Genomic DNA, 19,174 nt, shown 5'->3' on the forward strand with positions numbered 1-19,174 from the left:
ATGTTTAATCGTTGCCCAGCCCTAGAATAAATACTAGATGTTGTTAAGGGGGCCACATGACCATGGCCTGGGCTTTTGTAAAGATTTGAAGATGTTTTTCTTGTGAATGTGAATTATATTTATATAGCGCTTTTCTCTAGTGACTCAAAGCGCTTTACATAGTGAAACCCCAATATCTAAGTTACATTTAAACCAGTGTGGGTGGCACTGGGAGCAGGTGGGTAAAGTGCCTTGCCTAAGGACACAACGGCAGTGGCTAGGATGGCGGAAGCGGGAATCGAACCTGCAATCCTCAAGTTGCAGGTACGGCCACTCTACCAACCGAGCTATGCCGCCCGTCTTTGATCAAATACAATGTCACAAAAGTCAATTTTGCTGTTAAAAGTCAATCATAAAGTTGTTTAAATCAAATGTGGACTGCGTTAGAAACTCTACCTACACCCCGAGACGGAACACTTGACTGTTCGCTCGACACAGACGTCATAAAACCATCAAGGATGAGGTGAAAAGGCAAATATAATACCCCTCACTATTTTAACAAGAACTGGTTTAGTGCCAGGAGTGGAATAACAATAATAGTATTGATAAACAAGTACCATTAAAGACCAAAAGGCCTAGGGTCTGGGGGGCTGACCTTGGACTGAGTCCTGGCCGGAACTTGCGGGTGCTGCCGGGTGTGTTGGTGGTGCCGGTGTTGCAGGCGCTGGTTTGATCCCCCAGCAGGTCGTGCTCGGAGGACTCCTCGTAGCGCGTGCTGTCGTCGGTGCGACCCAGTCCGCTGTCCAGGTCTTGGCTGGCGGACAGCAGGTTGAGGGGGACTGGGCGCTCCACCTTTTGTCCTTCCTCATCATCAAGTTGTCCTCCGCCGGACAACTCCGGTGGTCTTCCATGACACAGGCTCCAAGAACCGGAGGAGCAGTCTGGATTATTTAGCATGTCCAAGGAGGCTGGTTCCTCCAGGGTCGCCCTGGTGGGCTCTGTTGCCTGGTCCTGAGGGGAGTGGACACACCTATTTACCGTCTTCACTCCGATATTACCACTGAATGACTCTGACAGTTTGAGACCCGAGGGGCAGCGGCCTGTAAGAAGGCCTAAATGGCGTGGAGTCCAATTAGTGCTACTAATTGATGGTCGGAAAAACAAAAGCTGTAAATAAGACAAAGTGTCTCCGAGTGGTATGAAAGTGTCTTTGGACTCAAATAAACACCAATCAAACATGTTGCAAAAGAACATTAACATCAACATTCTAACTTACTGAATAACTATTATTAATAATTAGGGGTGGGCAAATTAATGCGTTAATTGCGCATTAACGCCGACAATTATTTTAATCGCACATTTGCGTATGTTGTTTACATGCTTTTATTTTGTTAACGCCTTTTCTTAACAAGATGGCATCTCCCAGATGTACTTCGGCATGGAAGGGCTCTTGGTAAAGATGGAACATTTGGCAAAAAATACCGGACAATCCTGCAAATTTCATGGCTGGCTTACAGCGAGGTCACTCCGGGATCACTTACAACCGCCAGACAATTCTGGATGTGGATAGATCGGGCCGTTTTGGACTGAATGAGGCGTGCTTGCTAGACCGGCTAATGGCGACACAACCTATACCGGGCTACCGCGCATGCGCCTCACTCCGGTTGCATGCTGGGTAGGGTAGTTCTTTTATTCCCTGGCTCATACCATCACAATATAGTACCATGTATATGATGCCTTCAGTTTATCAAAGCACCAAGCAAACAATCGGAAAATTCCCATCATATATTTAAGTCTCATCTTAAAACTCATCTGTATACTCTAGCCTTTAAATAGACCTCCTTTTTAGACCAGTTGATCTGCCGCTTCTTTTCTTTCTCCTATGTCCCCCCCTCCCTTGTGGAGGGGGTCCGGTCCGATGACCATGGATGAAGTACTGACTGTCCAGAGTCGAGACCCAGGATGGACCGCTCGTCGGGACCCAGGATGGACCGCTCGCCTGTATCGGTTGGGGACATCTCTACGCTGCTGATCCGCTTGAGATGGTTTCCTGTGGACGGGACTCTCACTGCTGTCTTGGAGCCACTATGGATTGAACTTTCACAGTATCATGTTAGACCCGCTCGACATCCATTGCTTTCGGTCCCCTAGAGGGGGGGGGTTGCCCACATCTGAGGTCCTCTCCAAGGTTTCTCATAGTCAGCATTGTCACTGACGTCCCACTGGATGTGAATTCTCCCTGCCCACTGGGTGTGAGTTTTCCTTGCCCTTTTGTGGGTTCTTCCGAGGATGTTGTAGTCGTAATGATTTGTGCAGTCCTTTGAGACATTTGTGATTTGGGGCTGTATAAATAAACATTGATTGATTGATTGATTGATCAATTCCTAGATATGGTCATAATTATTTTAAGTGCACTACGCAGAATGAACACAACATTATTAATATTGCCGCTACGGATTATTTGATCAAAAATTCCCTAAAACAGCCCACTACCTATAATATAGGTTTTTTAAACATAAAATGAATCGCGATTAATCGGAGAAATAGTGCGATTAACTTCGATTAAAATTTTTAATCATTGCCCAGCCCTATTAATAATATATGTATACTGTCAATACTATTCAAGTACAAATGTGAAAATACACATTCATCACTTAGTCATCATTTTGTTTGTGTGATGTTGTCATTACTGCCACCAGTGGCGGACGAGTGTATTACACCTGAGTACTTGTGTGATGTTGTCATTACTGCCACCAGTGGTGGACGAGTGTATTACACCTGAGTACTTGTGTGATGTTGTCATTACTGCCACCAGTGGTGGACGAGTGTATTACACCTGAGTACTTGTGTGATGTTGTCATTACTGCCACCAGTGGTGGACGAGTGTATTACACCTGAGTACTTGTGTGATGTTGTCATTACTGCCACCCGTGGTGGACGAGTGTATTACACCTGAGTACCACTTGGTCCTATACGGACCACCACTTGTTGGATATTGTAACTAGTCACCTCCACAAAGTGTGTTGACTGAATAGAGAGTAACTAGTCACTACCAGAGAGTAGTTAGTCACCTCCAAGTCGGGCCGAGCCAGCAGCAAAGAGAAGTTGATGCTATCATCTCGACTCAAAATGGCCACTGCTTCTTCTCGGTTCTGGATGTCCAGGCCGTTGATCTGCAGTGAGGACAAAATCAATTCAAATGTCCTTAGTATTTATTTATGGATTTAGTCCAATGTGTATGTATGTCGGAAACTACTACAGTGTATATATATATATATATATATATATATATATATATATATACACTGTATATATATATATATATATATATATATATATATATATATAATTATTTGATAATTTATTAGCCTGAATTACAAAAAGTGCAGTTCCCCCTCAAGTATCATTATCAAGTAGCATTATCACTGGAGGACGAGGCTAAACGTATTCCTAAGAGCAAGCCATGAGCAGACATGCTAACTTTTACTTGTTGTTATTGTGCAGTTGTTGTGTACTATTGACTTTGTGTGGTTGTTGTGTACTGTTGACTTTGTGTAGTTATTGTGTACTATTGACTTTGTGTAGTTGTTGTGTACTACTGACTTTGTATAGTTATTGTGTACTGTTGACTTTGTGTAGTTATTGTGTACTGTTGACTTTGTATAGTTAATGCATACTACTGACTTTGTATAGTTATTGTGTACTATTGACTTTGTGTAGTTGTTGTGTACTATTGACTTTGTGTAGTTATTGTGTAATACTGACTTTGTGTAGTTATTGTGTACTATTGACTTTGTGTAGTTATTGTGTACTATTGACTTTGTGTAGTTATTGTGTACTACTGACTTTGTGTAGTTATTGTGTACTACTGACTTTGTGTAGTTATTGTGTACTACTGACTTTGTATAGTTATTGTGTACTATTGACTTTGTGTAGTTATTGTGTACTACTGACTTTGTATAGCTATTGTGTACTATTGACTTTGTGTAGTTATTGTGTACTACTGACTTTGCATAGTTATTGTGTACTATTGACTTTGTGTAGTTATTGTGTACTATTGATTTTGTATAGTTATTGTGTACTATTGAATTTGTGTAGTTATTGTGTACTACTGACTTTGTATAGTTATTGTGTACTATTGACTTTGTGTAGTTATTGTGTACTACTGACTTTGTAATGTTATTGTGTAGTATTGACTTTGTGTAGTTATTGTGTACTATTGACTTTGTGTAGTTATTGTGTACTACTGACTTTGTATAGTTATTGTGTACTATTGACTTTGTGTAGTTATTGTGTACTACTGACTTTGCATAGTTATTGTGTACTATTGACTTTGTGTAGTTATTGCATACTACTGACTTTGTATAGTTATTGTGTACTATTGACTTTGTGTAGTTGTTGTGTACTATTGACTTTGTGTAGTTATTGTGTACTATTGACTTTGTGTAGTTATTGTGTACTACTGACTTTGTATAGTTATTGTGTACTATTGACTTTGTGTAGTTATTGTGTACTACTGACTTTGTATAGTTATTGTGTACTATTGACTTTGTGTAGTTATTGTGTACTATTGACTTTGTGCAGTTATTGTGTACTACTGACTTTGTATAGTTATTGTGTACTATTGACTTTGTGTAGTTATTGTGTACTACTGACTTTGCATAGTTATTGTGTACTATTGACTTTGTGTAGTTATTGCATACTACTGACTTTGTATAGTTATTGTGTACTATTGACTTTGTGTAGTTGTTGTGTACTATTGACTTTGTGTAGTTATTGTGTACTATTGACTTTGTGTAGTTATTGTGTACTACTGACTTTGTATAGTTATTATGTACTATTGACTTTGTGTAGTTATTGTGTACTACTGACTTTGTATAGTTATTGTGTACTATTGACTTTGTGTAGTTATTGTGTACTACTGACTTTGCATAGTTATTGTGTACTATTGACTTTGTGTAGTTATTGCATACTACTGACTTTGTATAGTTATTGTGTACTATTGACTTTGTGTAGTTGTTGTGTACTATTGACTTTGTGTAGTTATTGTGTACTATTGACTTTGTGTAGTTATTGTGTACTACTGACTTTGTATAGTTATTGTGTACTATTGACTTTGTGTAGTTATTGTGTACTACTGACTTTGTATAGTTATTGTGTACTATTGACTTTGTGTAGTTATTGTGTACTACTGACTTTGTATAGTTATTGTGTACTATTGACTTTGTATCGTTATTGTGTACTATTGACTTTGTGTAGTTATTGTGTACTACTGACTTTGTAATGTTATTGTGTAGTATTGACTTTGTGTAGTTATTGTGTACTATTGACTTTGTGTAGTTATTGTGTACTATTGACTTTGTGTAGTTATTGACTTTGTATCGTTATTGTGTACTGTTGACTTTGTGTAGTTATTGACTTTGTATCGTTATTGTGTACTGTTGACTTTGTATAGTTATTGCATACTATTGACTTTGTATGGTTATTGTGTACTATTGAATTTGTGTAGTTATTGTGTACTACTGACTTTGTGTAGTTATTCTGTACTATTGACTTTGTGTAGTTATTGTGTACTATTGACTTTGTATAGTTATTGTGTACTATTGAATTTGTGTAGTCATTATGTACTACTGACTTTGTATAGTTATTGTGTACTATTGACTTTGTGTAGTTATTGTGTACTACTGACTTTGTAATGTTATTGTGTAGTATTGACTTTGTGTAGTTATTGTGTACTATTGACTTTGTGTAGTTATTGTGTACTATTGACTTTGTGTAGTTATTGTGTACTATTGACTTTGTATCGTTATTGTGTACTGTTGACTTTGTGTAGTTATTGCATACTACTGACTTTGTATAGGTATTGTGTACTATTGACTTTGTGTAGTTATTGTGTACTATTGACTTTGTGTAGTTATTGTGTACTATTGACTTTGTATCGTTATTGTGTACTGTTGACTTTGTGTAGTTATTGACTTTGTATTGTTATTGTGTACTGTTGACTTTGTGTAGTTATTGTGTACTATTGACTTTGTGTAGTTGTTGTGTACTACTGACTTCGTGTAGTTATTGTGTACTACTGACTTTGTATAGTTATTGTGTACTATTGACTTTGTGTAGTTATTGTGTACTATTAACTTTGTATAGTCATTGTGTACTACTGACTTTGTATAGTTATTGTGTACTATTGACTTTGTGTAGTTATTGTGTACTATTAACTTTGTATAGTCATTGTGTACTACTGACTTTGTATAGTTATTGTGTACTATTGACTTTGTGTAGTTATTGTGTAATATTGACTTTGTGTAGTTATTGTGTACTATTGACTTTGTATCGTTATTGTGTACTGTTGACTTTGTGTAGTTATTGACTTTGTATCGTTATTGTGTACTGTTGACTTTGTGTAGTTATTGTGTACTATTGACTTTTTGTAGTTGTTGTGTAGTATTGACTTTGTGTAGTTATTGTGTACTATTGAATTTGTGTAGTCATTGTGTACTACTGACTCTGTATAGTTATTGTATACTATTGACTTTGTATAGTTATTGTGTACTATTGACTTTGTGTAGTTATTATGTACTATTGACTTTGTATCGTTATTGTGTACTGTTGACTTTGTGTAGTTATTGTGTACTATTGACTTTTTGTAGTTGTTGTGTAGTATTGACTTTGTATAGTTATTGTGTACTATTGACTTTGTATAGTTATTGTGTACTATTGAATTTGTGTAGTCATTGTGTACTACTGACTCTGTATAGTTATTGTATACTATTGACTTTGTATAGTTATTGTGTACTATTGACTTTGTGTAGTTATTGTGTACTGTTGACTTTGTATAGTTATTGCATACTACTGACTTTGTAAAGTTATTGTGTACTATTGACTTTGTGTAGTTATTGACTTTGTATCGTTATTGTGTACTGTTGACTTTGTGTAGTTATTGTGTACTATTGACTTTTTGTAGTTGTTGTGTAGTATTGACTTTGTGTAGTTATTGTGTACTATTGAATTTGTGTAGTCATTGTGTACTACTGACTCTGTATAGTTATTGTATACTATTGACTTTGTATAGTTATTGTGTACTATTGACTTTGTGTAGTTATTATGTACTATTGACTTTGTATAGTTATTGTGTACTATTGACTTTGTGTAGTTATTATGTACTATTGACTTTGTATCGTTATTGTGTACTGTTGACTTTGTGTAGTTATTGTGTACTATTGACTTTTTGTAGTTGTTGTGTAGTATTGACTTTGTATAGTTATTGTGTACTATTGAATTTGTGTAGTCATTGTGTACTATTGACTTTGTATAGTTATTGTGTACTATTGACTTTGTGTAGTTATTATGTACTATTGACTTTGTGTAGTTATTGTGTACTGTTGACTTTGTATAGTTATTGCATTCTACTGACTTTGTAAAGTTATTGTGTACTATTGACTTTGTATCGTTATTGTGTACTGTTGACTTTGTGTAGTTATTGTGTACTACTGACTTTGTATAGTTATGGTGTACTATTGAATTTGTGTAGTCATTGTGTACTACTGACTTTGTATAGTTATTGTGTACTATTGACTTTGTGTAGTTATTGTGTACTGTTGACTTTGTATAGTTATTGCATTCTACTGACTTTGTAAAGTTATTGTGTACTATTGACTTTGTGTAGTTATTATATACTATTGACTTTGTGTAGTTATTGTGTACTATTGACTTTGTGTAGTTATTGTGTACTACTGACTTTGTGTAGTTATTGTGTACTATTGACTTTGTGTAGTTATTGTGTACTACTGACTTTGTGTAGTTATTGTGTACTGTTGACTTTGTATAGTTATTGTGTACTATTGACTTTGTGTAGTCATTGTGTACGATTGACTTTGTATCGTTATTGTGTACTATTGACTTTGTGTAGTTATTGTGTATTACTGACTTTGTATAGTTATTGTGCACTATTGACTTTGTATCGTTATTGTGTACTGTTGACTTTGTGTAGTTATTGACTTTGTATCGTTATTGTGTACTGTTGACTTTGTGTAGTTATTGTGTACTATTGACTTTGTATAGTTATTGTGTACTATTGACTTTGTATAGTTATTGTGTACGATTGAATTTGTGTAGTCATTGTGTACTACTGACTTTGTATAGTTATGGTGTACTATTGTCTTTGTGTAGGTATTGTGTACTACTGACTTTGTATAGTTATTGTGTACTATTGACTTTGTGTAGTTATTGTGTACTATTGACTTTGTGTAGTTATTGTGTACTATTGACTTTGTATCGTTATTGTGTACTATTGAATTTGTGTAGTCATTGTGTACTACTGACTTTGTATAGTTATTGTGTACTATTGACTTTGTGTAGTTATTGTGTACTATTGACTTTGTGTAGTTATTGTGTACTATTGACTTTGTATCGTTATTGTGTACTATTGAATTTGTGTAGTCATTGTGTACTACTGACTTTGTATAGTTATTGTGTACTATTGACTTTGTGTAGTTATTGTGTACTACTGACTTTGTATAGTTATTGTGTACTGTTGACTTCGTGTAGTTATTGACTTTGTGTAGTTATTGTATACTGTTGACTTTGTGTAATTATTGTGTACTACTGACTTTGTATAGTTATTGTGTACTATTAACTTTGTGTAGTTATTGTGTACTATTGACTTTGTATCGTTATTGTGTACTGTTGACTTTGTGTAGTTATTGTGTACTATTGACTTTGTATAGTTATTGTGCACTATTGACTTTGTATCGTTATTGTGTACTGTTGACTTTGTGTAGTTATTGACTTTGTATCGTTATTGTGTACTGTTGACTTTGTGTAGTCATTGTGTACTATTGACTTTGTATAGTTATTGTGTACTATTGACTTTGTATAGTTATTGTGTACGATTGAATTTGTGTAGTCATTGTGTACTACTGACTTTGTATAGTTATGGTGTACTATTGTCTTTGTGTAGGTATTGTGTACTACTGACTTTGTATAGTTATTGTGTACTATTGACTTTGTGTAGTTATTGTGTACTATTGACTTTGTGTAGTTATTGTGTACTATTGACTTTGTATCGTTATTGTGTACTATTGAATTTGTGTAGTCATTGTGTACTACTGACTTTGTATAGTTATTGTGTACTATTGACTTTGTGTAGTCATTGTGTACTACTGACTTTGTATAGTTATTGTGTACTGTTGAATTCGTGTAGTTATTGACTTTGTGTAGTTATTGTATACTGTTGACTTTGTGTAGTTATTGTGTACTATTGACTTTGTATAGTTATTGTGTACTATTGACTTTGTATCGTTATTGTGTACTGTTGACTTTGTATAGTTATTGTGTACTATTGACTTTGTGTAGTTATTGTGTACTATTGACTTTGTGTAGTTATTGTGTACTACTGACTTTGTGTAGTTATTGTGTACTATTGACTTTGTATCGTTATTGTGTACTGTTGACTTTGTATAGTTATTGTGTACTACTGACTTTGTATAGTTATTGTGTACTATTGACTTTGTATAGTTATTGTGTACTGTTGACTTTGTGTAGTTATTGACTTTGTATCGTTATTGTGTACTGTTGACTTTGTATAGTTATTGCATACTATTGACTTTGAATAGTTATTGTGTACTATTGACTTTGTATCGTTATTGTGTACTACTGACTTTGTATCGTTATTGTGTGCTACTGACTTTGTGTAAAGTATAAAAGAGAATGAGTGTAAATATTGTGTTGAAGTGTCACCACAACAACTTAGAGTTCACACATATGATGGGTCATGTTTACAACCCGGGTCAGAATACCCTAATAACCAGTAAGAATACCTTAATAACCGGTAAAAATACCCTAATAACCAGTAAAAAATGATTTGGAGTGCATGAGAAAGCTCCTCCATGACTCCAAGCGCATGTACTTTGAATGTAGCTAGTGCCATCTTGTGGAGTTCAATCGAGGAAAAGGTGGCCCGCCTGCCCCTATTCCAGGACACTCTGGTAACCATGACAACGGCCAACATTCCACAGGAAGTGGTGAGGCACCTGAAGTATTCGGTCTCCCTCTCTGATGCGTCCGTTCTTGGCGGCGATGCCGTCCGGCTCCACCTGCGTCACGTGACCAAGAGGGAGGAGTCAGCACACACGACGTGGAGAGAGAGAGAGGGAGGGTTACCTCGCCCACGTAGATGCCCAGGTGGTCCTCGTCCTCCGTCCTGTAGCACACCTTCAGGCCCAGCTTCTCCTCCAGACTGGACTTGTAGAGCGCCACCTCCTGGAGCCACAGCGCCATCACTGGGGGAAGCACCTGGTGCTCCACCTGGTGCTCCACCTGGTGCTCCACCTGGCGCTCCACCTGGTGCTCCACCTGGTGCTCCACCTGGTGCTCCATGTGGTGGTCCAAGGTGCAGCTGAGGGGAGATGGACGGTGAGGACAGATCTTCCCTGGCTCCTCCCCCAGGAGATACCTACAGCTGGTGATGCTCCCTGGGCGGGGGAGGGGAGGAGCCCCCATCACCCTGGCGACCTAAGCCCCTCCCACCGTGCTGGAAGGAGACGTCGGTCTGTGTGGCGTTGTCCACGTGACGGGGGGTGGTTGCCATGGCGATGGAGGAGCTGCCGCCCTGCCTTCCTCCGCACGCCACGCCGCCTGGGAGGTGGTTGGAGGTCAGACACCTTCTTGACCTTTCGGTGAGGTCAACTTGGACTCACCTTTGTTTCTCTGGCCCTTCTGCTGCAAAGGATGCTGGGAGTTTGTTGCTCTGTCCAGCGGGAGCTGACCACGCCCTTTAAGCTGCCAGGAAGACAGGTCATGTGACTCCTGCCGCTTATGTTGATAAACATGTGGCTCATGCCGCTTATGTTGATAAGCATGTGACTCATGCCGCTCATGTTGATAAACATGTCACTCATGCCGCTTATGTTGATAAACATGTCACTCATAACGCTTATGTTGATACATATGTGACTCCTGCTGCTTATGTTGATAAACATGTCACTCATGCCGCTTATGTTGATAAACATGTGACTCATGCCGCCTATGTTGATAAACATGTCACTCATGCCGCTTATGCTGATAAATATGTGACTCCTGCTGCTTATGTTGATAAACATGTCACTCATGCCGCTTATGTTGATAAACATGTCACTCCTGCTGCTTATGTTGACAAACATGTCACTCATGCCGCTTATGTTGATAAACATGTCACCCATGCCGCTTATGTTGATAAACGTGTGACTCCTGCCGCTTATGTTGACAAACATGTGACTCTTGCCGCTTATGTTGATAAACATGTCACTCATGCTGCTTATGTTGATAAACTTGTCACTCCTGCTGCTCATGTTGATAGACATGTCACTCCTGCCGCTTATGTTGATAAACATGTCACTCCTGCCGCTTATGTTGATAAACTTGTCACTCCTGCTGCTTATGTTGATAAACATGTGACTCATGCCCCTTATGCTGACAAACATGTGACACGTGCCGCTTATGTTGACAAACATGTGACTCCTGCCGCTTATGTTGATAAACATGTCACCCATGCCGCTTATGTTGATAAACATGTCACCCATGCTGCTTATGTTGATAAACATGTCACCCATGCCGCCTATGTTGACAAACATGTCACTCCTGCCGCTTATGTTGACAAACATGCGACTTGTGCCGCTTATGTTGACAAACATGTGACTCCTGCCGCTTATGTTGACAAACATGTGACTCATGATGCTTATGTCGATAAACATGTCACTCCTGCTGCTTATGTTGATAAACATGTCACTCATGCCGCCTATGTTGATAAACATGTCACTCATGCTGCTTATGTTGATAAACATGTCACCCATGCCGCTTATGTTGATAAACATGGCACTCCTGCTGCTTATGTTGACAAACATGTCACTCCTACTGCTTGTGTTGACAAACAGGTGACTCATGCCGCTTATGTTGATAAACATGTCACTCATGCCGCTCATGTTGATAAACTTGTCACTCCTGCTGCTTATGTTGATAAACATGCCACTCATGTTGCTTATGTTGATAAACATGTGACTTATGCCGCTTATTTTGATAAACATGTCACTCATGCCGCTTATGTTGATAAATATGTGACTCCTGCCGCTTATGTTGATAAACATGTCACTCATGCCGCTTATGTTGATAAACATGTCACTCATGCCGCTTATGTTGATAAATATGTGACTCCTGCTGCTTATGTTGATAAACATGTCACTCATGCCGCTTGTGTTGATAAACATGTCTCTCCATTTGCTTATGTTGATAAAGATGTGACTCCTGCCGCTTATGCTGATAAACATGTCACCCATGCCGCTTATGTTGATAAATATGTGACTCATGCTGCTTATGTTGATAAACATGTCACTCATGCCGCTTATGTTGATAAACATGTCACTCATGCCGCTTATGTTGATAAACATGTCACTCATGCCGCTTATGCTGATAAACATGCGACTCATGCCGCTTATGTTGATAAACATGTCACTCCTGCTGCTTATGTTGACAAACATGTGACTCATGCCGCTTATGTTGATAAACATGTCACTCATGCCGGCTATGTTGATAAACATGTCACTTCTGCTGCTTATGTTGATAAACATGTCACTCCCGCTGCTTATGTTGATAAACATGTGACTCCTGCTGCTTATGTTGATACACATGTCACTCATGCCGCTTATGTTGATAAACATGTCACCCATGCCGCTTACGTTGATAAACATGTGGCTTATGCCGCCTATGTTGATAAACATGTCACCCATGCCGCTTATGTTGATAAATATGTGACTCCTGCCGCTTATGTTGATAAACATGTGACTCATGCCGCTTATGTTGATAAACATGTGACTCATGCCGCTTATGTTGATAAACATGTGACTCATGCCGCTTATGTTGATAAACATGTGACCCCTGCCGCCTATGTTGATAAACGTGTCACTCCTGCTGCGTATGTTGATAAACATGTGACTCATGCCGCTTATGTTGATAAACATGTGACTCCTGCCGCTTATGTTGATAAACATGTCGCCCATGCCGCTTATGTTGATAAACATGTCACTCATGCCGCTTATGTTGATAAACATGTGACTCCTGCCGCTTATGCTGATAAACATGTCACTCATGCCGCCTATGTTGATAAACATGTCACTCCCGCCGCTTATGTCGACAAACATGTCACCCCTGCCGCTTATGTCGACAAACATGTGACTCATGCCGCTTATGTTGACAAACATGTGACTCTTGCCGCTTATGTTGATAAACATGTCACTCATGCCGCCTATGTTGATAAACATGTCACTCATGCTGCTTATGTTGATAAACATGTCACCCATGCCGCCTATGTTGATAAACATGTCACTCCCGCCGCTTATGTTGACAAACATGTCACTCCTGCCGCTTATGTTGACAAACATGTGACTCATGCCGCTTATGTTGACAAACATGTGACTCCTGCCGCTTATGTTGATAAACATGTCACTCGTGCCGCCTATGTTGATAAACATGTCACTCATGCTGCTTATGTTGATAAACATGTCACTCATGCCGCTTATGTTGATAAACATGACACTCCTGCCGCTTATGTTGACAAACATGTCACTCCTGCCGCTTATGTTGATAAACTTGTCACTCCTGCTGCTTATGTTGATAAACATGTGACTCATGCCCCTTATGCTGACAAACATGTGACACATGCCGCTTATGTTGACAAACATGTGACTCCTGCCGCTTATGTTGATAAACATGTCACCCATGCCGCTTATGTTGATAAACATGTCACCCATGCCGCTTATGTTGATAAACATGTCACCCATGCCGCCTATGTTGACAAACATGTCACTCCTGCCGCTTATGCTGACAAACATGTGACTCGTGCCGCTTATGTTGACAAACATGTGACTCCTGCCACTTATGTTGACAAACATGTGACTCATGATGCTTATGTCGATAAACATGTCACTCCTGCTGCTTATGTTGATAAACATGTCACTCCTGCCGCTTATGTTGATAAACATGTCACTCCTGCTGCTTATGTTGATAAACATGTCACTCCTGCCGCTTATGTTGATAAATATGTCACTCCTGCTGCTTATGTTGATAAACATGTCACTCATGCCGCTTATGTTGATAAACATGTCACTCCTGCTGCTTATGTTGATAAACATGTCACTCCTGCTGCTTATGTTGATAAACATGTCACTCCTGCCGCTTATGTTGATAAACATGTCACTCCTGCTGCTTATGTTGATAAACATGTCACTCCTGCTGCTTATGTTGATAAACATGTCACTCATGCCGCTTAAAATGCATGCTCATTGCTCTGCTTTGATCATATTGTCCTCAAGGTGGTGGTGAAATGAACTTGATCATTTCCCCCCCCACCAGCCGTAGTTTGGACACCCCTGACCTTTAACCTTATGAACATCAAATCATGTGTTGATTCTAAGTGTTGTATTTGTTATGTGTATATGTTTGATTTACTATGTGTATTTGTTATGTATGTGTATATGTATTCATGGCTGAGTTCTAAGATGGGCGTGGCTACCACTGTCAGGTGACTACTTGGGTCGCCTTAAAAATGACGTCATTGTTGGTTTGGTAAAATGCTGTCGTCACCGACATACCAGCGCTGGTAAGATCATTTTATGTCCGCTTTTCTTGGTTAAATCAGCTGATCTATTGTTTCAAATCCATGCTGGCTGGCTTCTTTTCTTTTGTGTTTGTTGTGTGTTCGCTTGTTGTGTGGCTGGCTGGCTGTTTGACGAACACGCACCGGTTTAGCTTTTCAACGACAAAATGATGAAGTTAAAGCGTACAAGCAGAGTAATGTGCGGATTGAAAAGTGTTGTATTAGAGTGTTGTCGAATTGTGTGTGTCCGGATGACTTTGAGTGATCGTAGGTTTAGTCTTGGCTTGAGTTTGAAAATACCGGCACTTTACTTCCTGGTTTGGCTGATGGGACTTGTAGTCCTATTTTGTAGTTCTGCTTAAAAGTGGCTCAAACAGAGCGCCTGTGTTTTATGTTTTGTTTTAGTATGCCTGTCCATGAATCATGGCGACTTTATAAATCATTCTGATCACATTGAAAACATTATATGACATAAATTAATGATGATAATAAAATGTAATGCTAAAATTAATAAGTTAGGATACAATCACAGTGATTGATAATATGTCATATCATGGTTGACAACAAAATGGTTCAGTTGATTAATTCCTGTCTATGAAAACATCACATTTTTGACAATTTCAGGCATTTCTAACCACAATAACAAAGCCTGCTAGATAAAGAAGAGAACATTTACCTTCACATGTCCGTGTCTCGCCATCGGCCTGAAGGACTGGCTCCGCCCCTTCTGCTGTGGCGTGGGAGGGGGCGTGGCCAAGATGGATGACAGGAAGGAAACAGAACAAAGGTTCAGCAGAATATGCCCCTCCCCCCCTCATCACAGCCAGGCCAACGCTAATGAGACTGTGGTTTTTACCAGCGAAGGTGGAGGTGGGATTGTAGCTTCACCTTTGACCCCGTCACCTAGCAGCGTCATGCTAGCGTCACGTCGACACCACCCTTGTGGCCTAAAATTGTAGCTTCACCTTTGACCCCGTCACCTAGCAGCGTCATGCTAGCGTCACGTCGACACCACCCTTGTGGCCTAAAATTGTAGCTTCGCCTTTGACCCCGTCACCTAGCAGCGTCATGCTAGCGTCACGTCGACACCACCCTTGTGGCCTAAAATTGTAGCTTCACCTTTGACCCCGTCACCTAGCAGCGTCATGCTAGCGTCACGTCGACACCACCCTTGTGGCCTAAAATTGTAGCTTCACCTTTGACCCCGTCACCTAGCAGCGTCATGCTAGCGTCACGTGGACACCACCCTTGTGGCCTAAAATTGTAGCTTCACCTTTGACCCCCGTCACCTAGCAGCTTCATGCTAGCGTCACGTCGACACCACCCTTGTGGCCTAAAATTGTAGCTTCACCTTTGACCCCGTCACCTAGCAGCTTCATGCTAGCGTTACGTGGACACCACCCTTGTGGCCTAAAATTGTAGCTTCACCTTTGACCCCGTCACCTAGCAACGTCATGCTAGCGTCACATCGACACCACCCTTGTGGCCTAAAATTGTAGCTTCACCTTTGACCCCGTCACCTAGCAGCGTCATGCTAGCGTCACGTCGACACCACCCTTGTGGACTAAAATTGTAGCTTCACCTTTGACCCCGTCACCTAGCAGCTTCATGCTAGCGTCACGTCGACACCACCCTTGTGGCCTAAAATTGTAGCTTCACCTTTGACCCCGTCACCTATCAGCGTCATGCTAGCGTCACGTCGACACCACCCTTGTGGCCTAAAATTGTAGCTTCACCTTTGACCCCGTCACCTAGCAGCTTCATGCTAGCGTTACGTGGACACCACCCTTGTGGCCTAAAATTGTAGCTTCACCTTTGACCCCGTCACTTAGCAGCGTCATGCTAGCGTCACGTGGACACCACCCTTGTGGCCTAAAATTGTAGCTTCACCTTTGACCCCGTCACCTAGCAGCTTCATGCTAGCGTCACGTGGACACCACCCTTGTGGCCTAAAATTGTAACTTCACCTTTAACCCCGTCACTTAGCAGCGTCATGCTAGCGTCACGTCGACACCACCCTTGTGGCCTAAAATTGTAGCTTCACCTTTGACCCCGTCACCTAGCAGCGTCATGCTAGCGTCACGTCGACACTACCCTTGCGGCCTAAAATTGTAGCTTCACCTTTGACCCCCGTCACCTAGCAGCTTCATGCTAGCGTCACGTCGACACCACCCTTGTGGCCTAAAATTGTAGCTTCACCTTTGACCCCGTCACCTAGCAGCATCATGCTAGCGTCACGTCGACACCACCCTTGTGGCCTAAAATTGTAGCTTCACCTTTGACCCCGTCACCTAGCAGCGTCATGCTAGCGTCACGTCGACACCACCCTTGTGGCCTAAAATTGTAGCTTCACCTTTGACCCCGTCACCTAGCAGCTTCATGCTAGCGTCACGTCGACACCACCCTTGTGGCCTAAAATTGTAGCTTCACCTTTGACCCCGTCACCTAGCAGCTTCATGCTAGCGTCACGTCGACACCACCCTTGTGGCCTAAAATTGTAGCTTCACCTTTGACCCCGTCACCTAGCAGCGTCATGCTAGCGTCACGTCGACACCACCCTTGTGGCCTAAAATTGTAACTTCACCTTTGACCCCGTCACTTAGCAGCGTCATGCTAGCGTCACGTCGACACCACCCTTGTGGCCTAAAATTGTAGCTTCACCTTTGACCCCCGTCACTTAGCAGCGTCATGCTAGCGTCACGTCGACACCACCCTTGTGGCCTAAAATTGTAGCTTCACCTTTGACCCCGTCACCTATCAGCGTCATGCTAGCGTCACGTCAACACCACCCTTGTGGCCTAAAATTGTAGCTTCACCTTTGACCCCCGTCACTTAGCAGCGTCATGCTAGCGTCACGTCGACACCACCCTTTTGGCTTAAAATTGTAGCTTCACCTTTGACCACGTCACCTTGCTGCGTCATGCTAGCGTCACGTCGACACCACCCTTGTGGCCTAAAATTGTAGCATCACCTTTGACCCCGTCACCTAGCAACTTCATGCTAGCGTCATGTCGACACCACTCTTATGGCCTAAAATTGTAACTTCACCTTTGACCCCGTCACCTAGCAACTTCATGCTAGCGTCACGTCGACACCACCCTTGTGGCCTAAAATTGTAGCTTCACCTTTGACCCCGTCACCTAGCAGCGTCATGCTAGCGTCACGTCGACACCACCCTTGTGGCCTAAAATTGTAGCTTCACCTTTGACCCCGTCACCTAGCAGCGTCATGCTAGCGTCACGTCGACACCACCCTTGTGGCCTAAAATTGTAGCTTCACCTTTGACCCCGTCACCTAGCAGCTTCATGCTAGCGTCACGTGGACACCACCCTTGTGGCCTAAAATTGTAACTTCACCTTTGACCCCGTCACCTAGCAGCTTCATGCTAGCGTCACGTGGACACCACCCTTGTGGCCTAAAATTGTAACTTCACCTTTGACCCCGTCACCTAGCAGCGTCATGCTAGCGTCACCTCGACACCACCCTTGTGGCCTAAAATTGTAGCTTCACCTTTGACCCCGTCACCTAGCAGCGTCATGCTAGCGTCACGTCGACACCACCCTTGTGGACTAAAATTGTAGCTTCACCTTTGACCCCGTCACTTAGCAGCGTCATGCTAGCGTCACGTCGACACCACCCTTGTGGCCTAAAATTGTAGCTTCACCTTTGACCCCGTCACCTAGCAGCTTCATGCTAGCGTCACGTCGACACCACCCTTGTGGCCTAAAATTGTAGCTTCACCTTTGACCCCCGTCACTTAGCAGCGTCATGCTAGCGTCACGTCGACACCACCCTTGTGGCCTAAAATTGTAGCTTCACCTTTGACCCCCGTCACCTAGCAGCTTCGTGCTAGCGTCACGTCGACACCACCCTTGTGGCCTAAAAGCCAAAGGAGTCTTGCTGGATGCGAGCTAGGATGTGTTGGGGGAGCCTTGGCAACCACAGCATCCACACAGCGTTGCCATGACAACCAGGTCACGGTTACAGGGGACAAAGAGGTTTCCAATTTCATCGTAGTCGCCGCCCACTCGGCATGCTGGGAATGAAGAATGTGCGCTGATGGAGTCATGGAAGAGTCCATGAACGCGGGGGGGAGGGGTGTCAACATCATCATCATCATCATCATCATCATCACGTTAATCTAAAGTCTGCTTTTCTCTCCAAATGACTTTCCAAAAGTCATGAATTCGAGCTGCTTTACCAAAAAAGGTATTGCACAGAAATATTCTTACATAAAAATACAAAAAAAGGAACATCTGGCCTATGACGTTTCATGAGATCAGAGTGCGTGTCGTCATGTCAGCTGTGTTTGTTAGCTTAGCAGCTGTGTTCGTTAGCTTAGCAACTGTGTGTGTTTGCTTAGCAACTGTGTTTGTTAGTTTAGCAGCTGCGTTGAATCTTTTCAACACAGTAGTGGTGGCAGTAGTTTTAGTAGTAGTAGTAGTAGTAGTTGTAGTAGTGGTAGTAGTAGTAATTGTAGTAGTACAGTAGTAGTAGTAGTAATTGTATTATACAGTAGTGGTAGTAGTAGTAGTAGTGATAGTAGTAGTAGTGGTATCAGTAGTAGTTGCA

The 19,174-nt window shown here is 41.3% G+C and overlaps 1 protein-coding gene across 3 annotated transcripts in view; it reads right to left on the reverse strand.

Annotated features, from left to right (window-relative positions):
• LOC133554103 (PDZ domain-containing protein 4-like) overlaps positions 1–15,529 on the reverse strand; it is a 30,781-nt gene extending 15,252 nt beyond the window's left edge. For 2 of the 3 annotated variants that reach the window (XM_061902508.1, XM_061902507.1), the window contains exons 1-6: positions 15,279–15,529; positions 10,437–10,758; positions 10,141–10,375; positions 10,011–10,073; positions 3,051–3,152; positions 635–990 (exon numbers count right to left, since the gene is read on the reverse strand). In XM_061902508.1, coding sequence (XP_061758492.1) covers positions 635–990; positions 3,051–3,152; positions 10,011–10,073; positions 10,141–10,375; positions 10,437–10,567 — 887 coding nt within the window. In that variant the 5' untranslated portion in view covers positions 10,568–10,758; positions 15,279–15,529. Of the gene's footprint in view, positions 1–634; positions 991–3,050; positions 3,153–10,010; positions 10,074–10,140; positions 10,376–10,436; positions 10,759–15,278 lie in introns of those variants that run through there. The other variant, XM_061902509.1, reaches the window with a different exon arrangement.
• Positions 15,530–19,174: the final 3,645 nt, after the last annotated feature.

The sequence above is a fragment of the Nerophis ophidion genome, linkage group LG06, assembly GCF_033978795.1.
Source record: "Nerophis ophidion isolate RoL-2023_Sa linkage group LG06, RoL_Noph_v1.0, whole genome shotgun sequence".
In the NCBI taxonomy this organism is placed as follows: domain Eukaryota; kingdom Metazoa; phylum Chordata; class Actinopteri; order Syngnathiformes; family Syngnathidae; genus Nerophis; species Nerophis ophidion.